The following is a 12,732-nucleotide window of genomic DNA, read 5'->3' as shown; positions in this document are numbered from 1 at the left end:
AAAAATATTTAAGATCAAATCAGAAGAGCCAACGGTGTAGCTGTCTCCTGACTCCAAGCTTCCAGCTACTGTTCCCACTTCCCTGATGTACCCCAGAGTCTGTAGCCTTCAGCTCTGAAACTCTGATTTAAAACAAGTTATGCTTCAAACAGGTACCCAGGAACTCCCACATGCTGCAGCATTGACGTATCATCTCATCTGCCATCCTTAATGAGTTTCAATTAATTACTTGTGTTTTAATATGTTTTATCATCCTTAAACTTCAGAATAGAATTGACCAGTGGCCACTGGTCAGATGGGAGGACAGGCCAAGGAAGGATGGCAGGTTTTCTTCCCTGAAGAGTTGTCTGTGTCATCACCACTACGTCAGTCTCTGGTGGAAGATGATCTGCCCCACAGGCTGTTGAAGGGGAGAAGACTGAGTGAAAACCCATGGATGCAGGAAATGGGCCAGACACAAACAAGATAGTGGGCGAGACAGCAGAAACTGAAAGCAAACATGGAAATTCTACTGTTAAAGCTGCAGTCATTGGAACAGGTCCAAAAAGAGACAAAGAAATTATTGGAAATGTGTGCTGTCTTTACACAAAGAGTATACAAATGCATAAATGTGGGCTCACAAAGCAAGTCAATATGAAAGAAAAACAATAGTTGCTAAAGACTTTGCAGGTCTGGTATCGTCTTCAGGGTGAGAGTCACTGGACTCAGCATTAACTCTGTTTCTCGCCACATATGCTGCCAGGCCTGCAGACTTTCTCCAGCAATTTCCATTTTTGTTTCGGATCTCCAGCATTTGTATGCCAATTTGAAATGCTGGAACTGCTACCTACTCCACTGTTATCAACCTCTCGCTGGTGAACAACAAAGTGACTGACTCCTTTACAGTACCATGATCCTCAGTTATACTGTTACATTTCAGACTTGGGCATTGCTTTGCACCCTGAGGAACTTCTACACCATGATAACGTTTCTCTGGAAAATGTGTGACGTGGCTAAAGTTTGATCGTCCACGTGATGCACAAAAATGGTCAAACTAAGATCTGTTAAATCCATGGTCAAGGTCACTCTAGGGAGCGTGTTCAAATATTTCTCATCGATTATTCTTGTAGAGGGAATGTTGGAGGAGGGGGACATGAGATTGGTTAGAGTGTGACCATTGAGGTTGAAGTGTTTGAAGGAAAGATTATATCACGGCAAAGGAAGCAACTTCAGCCATGACATCTGTGCTTTCACTTTCAAAGAGAAATCCAATTAGTTCCATTCCTAGTCATTCCCCAAATTCCTGCAGATTTTGCTCTTTCAGTGTTTATAGGATCATACAGCAAGGAAACAGACCCTTTGGTCCAACATATCCACGCCAACCGAGTTTCCCCAAACTAAACCAGTCCACACGTACCTGCGTTCACCCCATGCTCTGATAAATCTTTCCTATTCATGTACCTGTCCAAATCTCTTTTACATGGTGTAACTGTACCTGCACCTACCACTTCCTCTGGCAGTTGATTCCACATGAAAAAGTTGCTCCTCTGGTTCCTTTTAAATCTTTCTCCTCTCACCTGAAAATTATTGCCTCCTAGTTTTGAAATCCCTCACCCTAGAGAAAGGACCTTTGCTGTTCACCACCTTCTCTAAGCCCCTCATGAGTTTACAAACCTCTATAAAGTCACCCCTCAACCATCTATGCTCCAGTGAAAAACATCCCAGCTTTATCCAGCCTCTCCTTATAGCCAAACCCTCCAGTGCCAGCAGCATCCTGAAATGTTTTCTGAACTCTTTCTAATTTAGTAACATCCTTCCTATAGCAGGATGCTCAGAACTGCATACAACACTCCAGAAGTGGCCTCACCAATGTCATGATATGCCAATTGCTATTCTCAAAAGTCTGAGCATTGAAGGCAAATGTGCTCAATGCCTCCTTAACCACCTGTGACACAACTTTCCAAAAACTGTATCTGAACCCTTGGGTGTCTCGTTGATGACACTACCCAGGGTCCTACCATTAACTGTGTAAGTCCTGTCTTTGATCATTTTACCAGAATGTGATACCTTGTATTTATCCAAATTAAACTCCATCTGCCACTCCTCAGCCCATTGCTCCAATTGATCAACATCCCTTTGTAACCTTTAAATAACCTCCTTCACTGTCCACTCTCCCACCAATTTTGGTGCCACCCTCAAACTTATTAACCATGCCTCCTAAATTCTCATCCATATTGTTTATACAAATGACAAACAACAGTGGACCCAGTATTGAACCCTGCGGAATACCACTGGTCACAGGCCTCCAGTCTGAAAAACAACCCTGTCTCCCACTATCAACCCAACTTTGTATCCAATTAACAACCTCTCGCTGAATCCCATAGGATCTAACTTTACTAAACAATTTACCATATAGAACCTTGTGAAAGGTTTCACTAAAGTCCATGTAGACAATTATAGACACTCATCAGTCATTTTGGTTATGTCCTCAAAAAATCCAATCAAGTTAGTGAGACGCGATTTCCGACACACAAAACCATGCCGACTATCCCTAATCAGTTCTTACCTCTCCAAATGGCTTCCTGATGAAGGGCTTATGCCCGAAACGTTGACTCTCCTGCTCCTCCGATGCTGCCTGACCTGCTGTGCTTTTCCAGCGCTGCACTTCTCGACTCTCCAAATGCACGTAAATCCTATTGCTCAGAATCCTCTCCAACAACTTACCCACCACTGATGTCAGACTCTATCGTTCCCAAGCTTCTTACAGCCTTTCTGAAATAACGTTAGCTACCCTCCATGGGTAATTATTCAATTGTTTTTCAAAGGATATTCCTGAATCTGTATCCATCGCTCCATTAGAAAGGGCATTAAACTTCTTCCCAAATTTATCCTCTTTCTCCAGTTTCCCTAAACCTCTGCCCTCACAATATCAGCCCCTGGAAATCATTCCTTGTTCTTTCGTAGGATTTGGATATTGCTCGCGGTTCCATCATTTGTTGCCCTTTTGGATGCAGTCATGGGATGTGGACATCACTGGTTGACCAACATTTACCGCCCTTGAACTGAGTGGCTTGATAGGCCCTTGCAGAGGGCAGGTGAGAGTCAACCATATTGCTCTGGGTCTGGGTATACATGTAATACCCCTCCAAGGGATATTGGTGAACCCCACAAAATGTTTCCATCAATCAATAATGGTTTCATGGCCATCAGTGGATTCTTAATTTCAGATTTTTTTTAATTGAAATCAAATCCCCAGAACATTAGCTGAGTTCCTGGATTAATGATCTCGTGATAAAACCACTAGGCATTACCTCCCCTAGAATCCCAACTAACCTTGAATTGAGAGGCTTGTTAAGGCCATTTCTGAGGGCCTTTAAAGGTGAGGGGAGAGTTGTCATCCTCACCTTGATTAACTTGCATGTGATTCCAGACGCACAGCGATGTGGTTGATGTTTAACTGCATGGGGAATGAGAATAGAGGAAAAGAGAAGTCTTCTGGAGCCTCTTGGAGTAGCAGTAAGGAATAGGAACAAGAATAGGCCATTCAGCCACTTGAGCCTGCTCCACCATTTAGTCGGATAGTGGTTGATTCAAAACTCCTCAATACAAGACCACGCCGATAGATGAAATGCTGAGAGCATCAGAAACAGGAGTCAGTCATTCAGGCGATCAACCCTGCTCACATTTCAGAACAGTCATGCCCCTCCTCCTCCCTCGAGTACACATACAAGTGCTGAAACCATATTCCTTGATTCTTTTAGTGTCTACCTGGAAGGCAGTTGACAACTGAGCATACACAGCTCTCTGTGATTGAGAATTCCAACGGCACTCAACTCTCGAGGTGGAGAAATTTCTCCCTGCTTTATTTCTAGATGGTCGTTCTCTAATTCTGAACTCTAACCACCCTGTCAGAAACTAGCCTGTCAATTCCTTAAAAATTGTGTATGTTTCAAATAAATCACTTATTCTTCTGAACAGCAAGGCCAATAGGCTTAGTGTACACAATCTCTCATAAAACAATCTCTCCATTCCAGGGATTAGACCTTTGGTTGTATTCTTAGAAGGCAGATATATCCTTCCTTGGGTAAGGAGGCCAGAGCTGCTCAATGTATGGTCTCACTAACAGTGTGTACAGTTGTGGTAAGGCCTCATTACCCTCATGCTCAAATCCAATTGTTAAGTGCAATCTTTTGTAATAAAAATGTACCGTTTGCTTTCCTAATCACTTGCATATTAATTTTGACCTCCACGAGCTGCTTTGAAAAATGTTCTGCTTTGCCACATTATATTCCATTATTGTCTCCCACCCAACCTGCCTCTCTCCACACCCGTATCACCACTTTCTTTCCTACCTAACTTTGTTTTGTTGGAAAACTTGTTTCTACTACACACAGTTGTCTCATAAACATTATTAATATAAATCATAAATAGCTGAGGACCAAGCCCTTGCAGAGAGCTTCAAGTTTTGGCTTGCAAAGGCAAATGTTAACTATTTAATCTCTGTCCATTAACTAATACTAGTGAATATAATGCTCCCAATCTGAAGAACCAGCTCTGATGTGGCACTGTCTTGAACCCTTTTGGAAACTCCAGTAAACTGCTCCACTAACTCCCATGTCAACTCTGCTAGTTACAACTCAAACCATGTACAGGAACCTGAGGGGTCTGGACAGGATAGTTGTGGAAAGGATATTTCCATTTACAAGAGAATCTAGAACAAGGGATCACTGTTTAAAAATCAGAGGTCACTTATTTAAGACAGATTTTTCTCTCAAAGTTGTTTCTTTGAAATCCTCAAAAGTCAGTGTAAGCAGAGCCTTTGAATATGTTTAAGGCAGAGGTGGATAGACCTCAATAAGCAAAAATGATTAAAGGTAATCTATGATAGGTGAGAATGTGGAGTAATCGGATGATCGTGTTGGAAGATGAAACAGGGACAAGGAGCTGAATAATATGTCTGTCTGGGTGTATCTTCAAATAAATTGTCAGGCATGGTTTCCCTTTCTGAAATCCTGAAACAATTCCAGATACCCCTTTTCATCTCTATTTGGTGAAGGTACCTCTATATATTGGTTATAAGACACCCTTTTGAGAACCTCAGTTTAAAAATTGTGACAACAAGAGAGCTCTTGATTGCCAATCCCACTTATCCATGAGACAGACACCTTAGACCAAGAGCTGTGAACAACTTACCAAGTTAGTCACTCTCCCGTCTATCAGTACCATTCACCAGTAAAACATTGCTGTTGAGATACCTGGTGACAGTTCCAGAATCTTAACTTGGGCAGGCTGTGAGAGGCAGCAACATTGTATACTCCTCCTGTAAATACTTCACCTGCTTCCCTTTACTACTTTGTCTCGTGCACATCTGATGTTATGAGTCTATTTTCGATTTGTTTCTGGGATATGAGTATTGCTAGCTAGGCCAGTGCCTGTTGCTCGTCCCTAACTGTCCAGAGGGCTTTTAAGAATCACCCACATCGTTCTGGGTCTGGAGTCGCGTGTAGATCAGTCTGGATAAGGATGGCAGATTCCCTTGCTTAAAGGATGTTAGTGAACCAAACAGGTCTTACAACAATCCAAAATGGTTACAGGGTAGCCATTGGACTAGCTTTTTATTCATTGTCATTGTCGACTGCGCCTTTTACCATCTGCCACAGTGGGATTTGAATCCCCATGTCTACAGAACATTAGCCTGGCGTTATGGATTACTGGCTCAGTGACGTTACCGTTTCCTGTACTTGTTTTCTATTTCCGCTCTCTAGCTTTTCCATGAGCAGAGCCTGGGCTATGTCTGACGTTTCTTAGGCGGATCATCTTCGTCGTGAATTTGGAACAGAAGTAGGTCCCTGTCAAACCTGCTCTTCCACTCCCATCGGCACACACTGACCTGTTTTGTCTTTCAAATTCCACATTCCTTTCCATCCACTGTAACCTTTGATTTCCCTGCCGAACAAGAATCCATCGAGCTCAATCTTAAAAAAGTATTGAATGACCCTGCCTCCACTGCCTTTTGTGGCAGAAACTTGTAAAGTCCTGCAGTACTGTGAGAGAAAAACATGTATCCGAATCATTTTCCTATAAGGGTGACCCTTAGTATTAAGACAATGCCTCCATTATTGGACTCACTCAGAAGAGGAAATATCCATTCCTTGTCCACCTTACCAAGATCATTCAGGAACTTATTAACTTCTATCAAGTTGCTCCTAATTCTTCTCATGCCAACATGACCACCTACCCTCTTAAAACAGTCCACTCAGTCCAGTTATCAACGGTGGCTCGGTGGTTTGCATTGCTGCCTCACAGCACCAGGGACCCAGGTTTGATTCTAACCCCCCGCCACCCACCACCCCACTGTGTCTGTGTGGGTATCCTCCCAGTGCTCCAGTTTCCTTCCAGAGATGTGCAGGTTAGATAGATTGGCCGTGCTAAATTGCCCATCGTATCCAGGGATGTGCAGACTAAGTGAATTAGCCATGGGAAATGCAGGGTTACTGGGATGGGGTGGATTTTAGATTACTTACAGTGTGGAAACAGGCCCTTCGGCCCAACAAGTCCACACCGACCCACCGAAGCGCAACCCACCCATACCCCTACATTTACCACTTACCTAACACTACGGGCAATTTAGCGTGGCCAATTCACCTAACCTGCACATCTTTGGACTGTGGGAGGAAACCGGAGCACCCGGAGCAAACCCACGCAGACACGGGGTCTGGATGGAATGCTCTTTGGAGGGGTGGTGTGGACTCAATAGGCTGAATGGCTTTGTTTTTATACTGTAGGGATTCTGTGATCCAGTGCAATTACTGCACATTCTTCCTTAATGAAGCAGACCAAAATTGTACAGTGTTCAAGAAGCCTTATAGCTCTTGATCTGTTTTTACCTCAGAGGTTTATAAAATCGCGAGGAGGCATGGATAGGGTGAATAGACAAGGTCTTTGCCTCAGGGTAGGGAGTCCAAAACTGGAGGGCATAGGTTTAAGGTGAGAGGGGAAAGATTTAAGAGACCTAAGGAGCAATTTTTTCACACAGAGAGTGGTGTATATATGGAATGAGCTGCCAGAGGAAGTGGTGGAGGCTGGTATAATTAGAACACTTAAAAGGCATCTGGATGGGTATATGAATAGGAAGGGTTTAGAGGGTTATGGGCTAAGTGCTGACAAATGGGACTAGACCAATTTAGGATATCTGGTCAGCATGGACAAGTTGGACCAATGGGTTTGTTTCCATGCTGTATGACTCTATATAGCTCTGTGATCTCACCAATCCCCTGTATAATTGAAGCAAAACATCCTTCCTTTTACGTGAAATTTTCTTCATAGTAATAGTTCAACTGACAGTGATGACAGTGGCATTGAGTTAATGTCACCAACCTAATGAACCAGAATGCCTAGGCTAATGCTTTGGGAATATGGGTTCAATCCCACTGTGATGCCTTGTAGAATTTAAATCCAAATGAATAAAATCCAGAATTAAAAGCTAGTCACAATAAAGGTGGCCATTTGGGAAGGAAATCTGCCATTCTTACCCAGTCTGGTCAGTGTGGGATGCCAGACCCCAGAATGTGGTTGACTCTTAACTGCCCTCAGAAAATAGCTGAGCCACTCCATTGTATGAAAACAGTTACCGTTATCAGCAAGCAGCCCACTACCATCTTTCCAAAGGCAATTAGGAATGGGCAGCAAGGATTTACAAAGCCAATGATATCTGTGTCCTTTAACATAATTTTATTTTTAAAAGCTTTATCCTCTCATCAAAAAGAAGTTTCCCCTTCCTTCCTTCCTTGCCAATTAATTATGTTCTGCTTTGACGAGGCATGAACCTGAGTTTCCATCTTTCCCCTTCAGGGGCTTGTAAAAGACCCAATGACACATCGGGGCAATTCTCCCCAGTGTCTTGGGCCTGTACTTATCCCTCAACTGACATCACAGAAAATGAGATTATCTTCAGCATCGTTGCATGCTGCGGGGATTCACTGTCTGCAAAATTGGGTGCCGTGGTTTTCTACATGAGACCACCAACTGCATTTTGGAACATCACCAAGATCAGGCAAGGTGCTACACAAGTGCAGCTGTCTTCTTTCCTTCAGCCTCCACCACTGTGTATCTTGTAAGCAGAGCCCTTCTGCCTGGGGGTCATAGTGAGCAGACTATGTTCTGCTGAATCACACTCTTTCTGCAGCGAGATGTCTAATCTTTCGGCTGCAATGAATATGTAAGACAACTCCCATTTCCATTTTAAGCTGGTGTGACTCATTGCAGGTGTTAGGAATATGCAATATTCTGGGGATTTTCTGAGTGAGGTCTATCAAGAGTGACGCTCTACTGCCTGGCTCGGATAATGACCCAGGACTAAGCCCTAAAAAATGCAACTATCTAACCTCAGACGCCTGAGTCTGGAGTGGATATAAAAAAGAGTGAATGTGTAATTAGAAACAATTGCTGAGAATTACTGGAAAAGTGATATTTGGGAAATATGTCTAGCAACACATACCAGATGAGCATTGGACTCTTCCCTCAGTTTCCTGTCTTACAGTCTCAGACCAGCTAGTGTGAATAATCTGTATTTCTTTGATTACTGTCCTATTCACGTCAGCTACAACTCAATGGGTCCTGACAGCGTTGGGACCAAATCCAATACAGGAGACTTCAGCACATTATGCAAATATATTAATGGAGCAGCACCTTCCCTCCAACTCATGTCCAACGCATTTTGTGTCAGAAAACACAAAATAGAGTAGATTCTTGAAGGCTGCTTCTCCTGGCCGGAGCATTAAGGGCTAACGGTGATAGTGCCAGAGTATGGGCACAACCACTGTAGACTGGGCTGAGCAGAAGAGTCTTTGTTGTGAATCATTGGAGCTGCCCTCAGAGAGCAGCAGATGCGGAGGGATTTGAGTCCATTTGAGGCTGAGGGTATGGTTTTGGATGTTAACTAGACATATGGGCATGGGGTGAGAAGGGAGAATTGAAATGGGACAATGTTTTGTTAAATAGTTCAGGTTAAAAATCACGCAATAACAGGTTACAGTCCAACGGGTTTATTTGGAGGCACTAGCATTCGGAGCTACCTGATGAAGGAACAGCGCTCCGAAAGCTAGTGCTTCCAAATAAACCTGTTGGACTGTAACCTGTTATTGTGTGATTTTTAATTTTGTCCACCCCACTCCAACACTGGAATCTCCACACCATTGTTAAATGGTGGAATTACGGGGTCTCATTGCTGCTACTTTTAAGTGAGTTGGGACTGAAAGCATTTGTACGTTTTCTAATCCATTCTTTCTGACTGTTTCAATTCCAGGTCAGCGTACGAGATGATTTACTGAGTGATTACTTTAAGAAGAGGAGTGAGCCATCAATAATCAGCGCCCATCCCAACAGGAAGGAAGCTGCCAAGATGCCCACCAGCTATGTGTTGCCTGTTCCAAAGAAACCTTCTGACCCTCGCGCATCAGTGGCTCAGCCGCAGCCCAGTTCTTCAGTCCAGCCTGGGGCTCCCGGTCACACTGGCATTCCCAGGCCAAGAGAGAAGGCGCCGCAAGCCGGGAACCCACCCCCGGGAAATGCCAGGAGCTGCTCGCTGACCCGGGCGCACAGCCTGGCATCGGCCGATGGGCTGAGAGCAGGCTGCCTGAACCGGAGGGAGGCTCAACACAGGCAGGTGGCCGAGGCTGCCCCACTGAGCAGCACCAGCGGTTGGAGATCCACCGGCGACTGCAGGAGCGGGGGGACACCGCATGACAGGCCGCAGTCTGCCAGGCCACTGGGCTCTCAGCCGGCGGTCAGCATCAGCTGCCGTACCCTAGACCCCCGGCGCCTCTCCCTGGCTCCCCCGAAGGACGAGAAATGCCTCACGCTCCCTCAGCAGCCCACCGGCGCCGTCCGAAACGGCGGCATTTCACCCGGGAGCTCATCTCCCACCGCGGCAGCGCGTGCCAGTGACGTGGCGCTGGTCTCTCCCGTGCGGGCCACCTCTCATCCAAGCATCGAGCCAAGAGGCCGGGGTCAGAGGTCGTGTGAGGATTTGGAGGCCGCCCCCCGACAGAGCAGGGCTCACGAGTACATTGACCCCATGACCGGAGCAGATGATGCGAGTAAAAGGGGAGGAGGGGGAGCTAAGGGTTCACCAGGGTCTCCTGACACCGGTGACGACCAACAGACCGTGTGGTACGAGTACGGCTGTGTGTGAAAACCTTTTGCTACCCAATTACGTGCCACTTTTATATCGGCTTTGACACAACAGAGTCCTTTGCCATTTCTGATATTTTCAAGGACAGACAAGACAAGGTTTATCACAACACCACACGCAACAAAGACAGTAGGTACTCAGGTTCAAATCGGAATGACTTGGATAAAGTATCCACGTTTTGAGAATGTGTTGAAACAGACCCGTTTTTGGGGAACACATTGACCCTCCTTGATTGTACATTTCATTCCGTTATCTGCTGTTTAGTTGAGCCAGTGACTGGTTCTGACTCGCTTGAGTTCTCCTCTACTGCTTCAGTAGGCAAGGAAAGAGGTTTTGTTTTTGTACCAAGCATTAACATATTTAATATCTGAAGAGTTTACTTTCCAGATCAGCATCTTTTCATAAGCCCTGAGTGCCTTCCTACACAATTCACAGACTCTCCCATCACAGCAGGAGGCTATTCGGCCCTTTAGTATTGTGCCAACCCTTTGGAAAAGCTCTTCTGCTGAAATCCCTGCGCATGATATGCTTTCCCTTTGAAAGTTACGATGGGAGTTTAATTTCAGACAGGCTATTCCACCACATCAGGTAGATCTCCCTGACACCTCGTTCCTGGTTCTTCTGACAATTCCCTAAATCCTGTGTCCTCTAGTAACTGACATTCCTGTCCATTGGAGACAATTTCTCCCCATTTCCCTGATCAGAAACCTTTCTACGCCTTTCAAAAATGAGTTTACACTGGACCAAATGTGGATACACATCGAGAGAGAGGCATGGGTGCACTGTCTGAACTGGTGCAGCGGACACAGCAGAGCCAGTGGGAAGGAAACCCCAGAGGTTAAAACAAGGCAATTACTCAACCCACCACACGCTGCCCATCAGCAGCTGATAACTAACCACCTTCCAAGATTGTGAAGCAGAAAATGCCACTGGAAGTCAATTACGTGTGACAGCTGAATCATAGAGGGTGACCTCACTTTGTGCAGCGTTTCCATATTGCAATATTGCCACTTAGCTGCCTTGTACATATTTAGGTCTGTGCTTCCGTCTCTGCATACTGTAAATAAGTGTAAATGACACCAATATCAGATTCTTTATTACATTGTTTTTTCTGAAATCCTGCACAATTTTGTTTTTGCGAAATGATGGTGTTTAAGCTGTACAGCTCAGAAGGACTGTTTACTCTCCGTGCAGAGGAACTGCAGCCAGTAGTTTAATCTCTTGCCTGTACCCCGAGTGTTCTCTCTCTCTCAGTGGCGACTATCCTGATCATATCTCATATTGTTCAAACTTTTTTATTTTAAATTTTGTATTTTTGTTCTGGGAAAGGAAACTGTGTAGTTTTGTTTCCAAATGATTGTCCAGTTGATTTTTTTTTATTGTTAATTTAAGTACAGACCAAATTTGGGATTAAATAGGAGCACTGGAAAAGCAGCAGAGAGATTTGTCATGTTGGTTTCTTGTCTCCTTCTTTTCAAAAACAAACCCGACTTATTCTGGAAGAATCTGTTTGTTGAGAGAGGGTGTTGAATGAACAAAATAAATGGCTGAATATCTTTGCTCTTTGTAAGAATTTAATCAAGCTCTCCAAGGAATAGAAAATGGCCGTTGTATTGTACATTTCCTTTTGTAGATAAGGTTTTCAAGATGGGTCTCGATGTAATTAGTTTTGTGATTTATTTGCTGGCCTTGGAGATGCAGACTGATGGAGTATAATGTTGAAAATGTACTTTATCAAACTAACATTTAATTCTTTGTAATAAATATTGCAAAATCATTCTTTCTGCACCAGAAACACATTATTCTTGGGGAGCAGAATGAGGTTTGACTGGGTGAGGAGCTCTGCATGTGGTGGTATTCTCCCACATCTGTCCCTCTAGGTGGCAGAAGTCACAGGTTTGACAGGTGTGGTGGTGAGTTGTTACGGTGCACCCTTTGGATGGTGTACACGCTGCAATCTCAATGGTGCAGGGAGTGAATAGATTCCCTAAAGTGTGGGAGTAGGCCATTCGGCCCATCCAGTCTGCACCAACCCTCCAAAGAGGATCCCATCCTGACCCATCCCATCCCTGTAACCCTACACTTCCCATGGCTAACCCACCTAGTCTGCACATCCCTGAACACTATGGGGCAATTTAGCATAGCCAATCCACCCTAAATGAACGTCTCTGGACTGTGGGAGGAAACTGGAGCACCCAGAAACCCACACGGACACAGAGGAATGAACAAACTCCACACAGACAATTGAACCCAGGTCCCTGGCACTATGACAGAGCAGTGCTAACCACTGAGCCAGCGTGCCAATTGAGTTAGGACTTAGCACAATCATACAATAGAGAACCGATGTTCTAGTAGTGTTATTGCTGGAGTATTAATCCAGACACCGTGCTAATACTCTGGGGACCCAGGTTGGAATCCTACCACAGCAATCAGTGGAATTTGAATTCAGTTAATAAAAGTGTGGAGTTAAGAATCTACAGATGACTAATAATCCATTGTCAATTGTTGGAAAACCCCACCTGACTCACCAATGTCCTTCAGGGAAAGAAATCTACCCATCC

At 44.6% G+C, this 12,732-nt stretch overlaps 1 protein-coding gene across 4 annotated transcripts in view; it reads left to right on the top strand.

Moving 5' to 3' along the window:
- The window catches only part of ccdc88c (coiled-coil domain containing 88C), a 253,769-nt gene extending 241,820 nt beyond the window's left edge, over positions 1-11,949 (top strand). For 2 of the 4 annotated variants that reach the window (XM_060829470.1, XM_060829474.1), the window contains one exon: positions 9,284-11,949. In XM_060829470.1, coding sequence (XP_060685453.1) covers positions 9,284-10,171 — 888 coding nt within the window. In that variant the 3' untranslated portion in view covers positions 10,172-11,949. Of the gene's footprint in view, positions 1-266; positions 1,282-9,283 lie in introns of those variants that run through there. The other 2 variants (XM_060829472.1, XM_060829471.1) reach the window with 2 other exon arrangements.
- Positions 11,950-12,732: the final 783 nt, after the last annotated feature.

Source organism: Hemiscyllium ocellatum, chromosome 8 (genome assembly GCF_020745735.1).
Source record: "Hemiscyllium ocellatum isolate sHemOce1 chromosome 8, sHemOce1.pat.X.cur, whole genome shotgun sequence".
Taxonomy (NCBI): Eukaryota; Metazoa; Chordata; class Chondrichthyes; order Orectolobiformes; family Hemiscylliidae; genus Hemiscyllium; species Hemiscyllium ocellatum.
The sequence above is the reverse complement of the archived record's forward strand: the minus strand, read 5'-3'. Positions and strand labels throughout refer to the sequence as shown.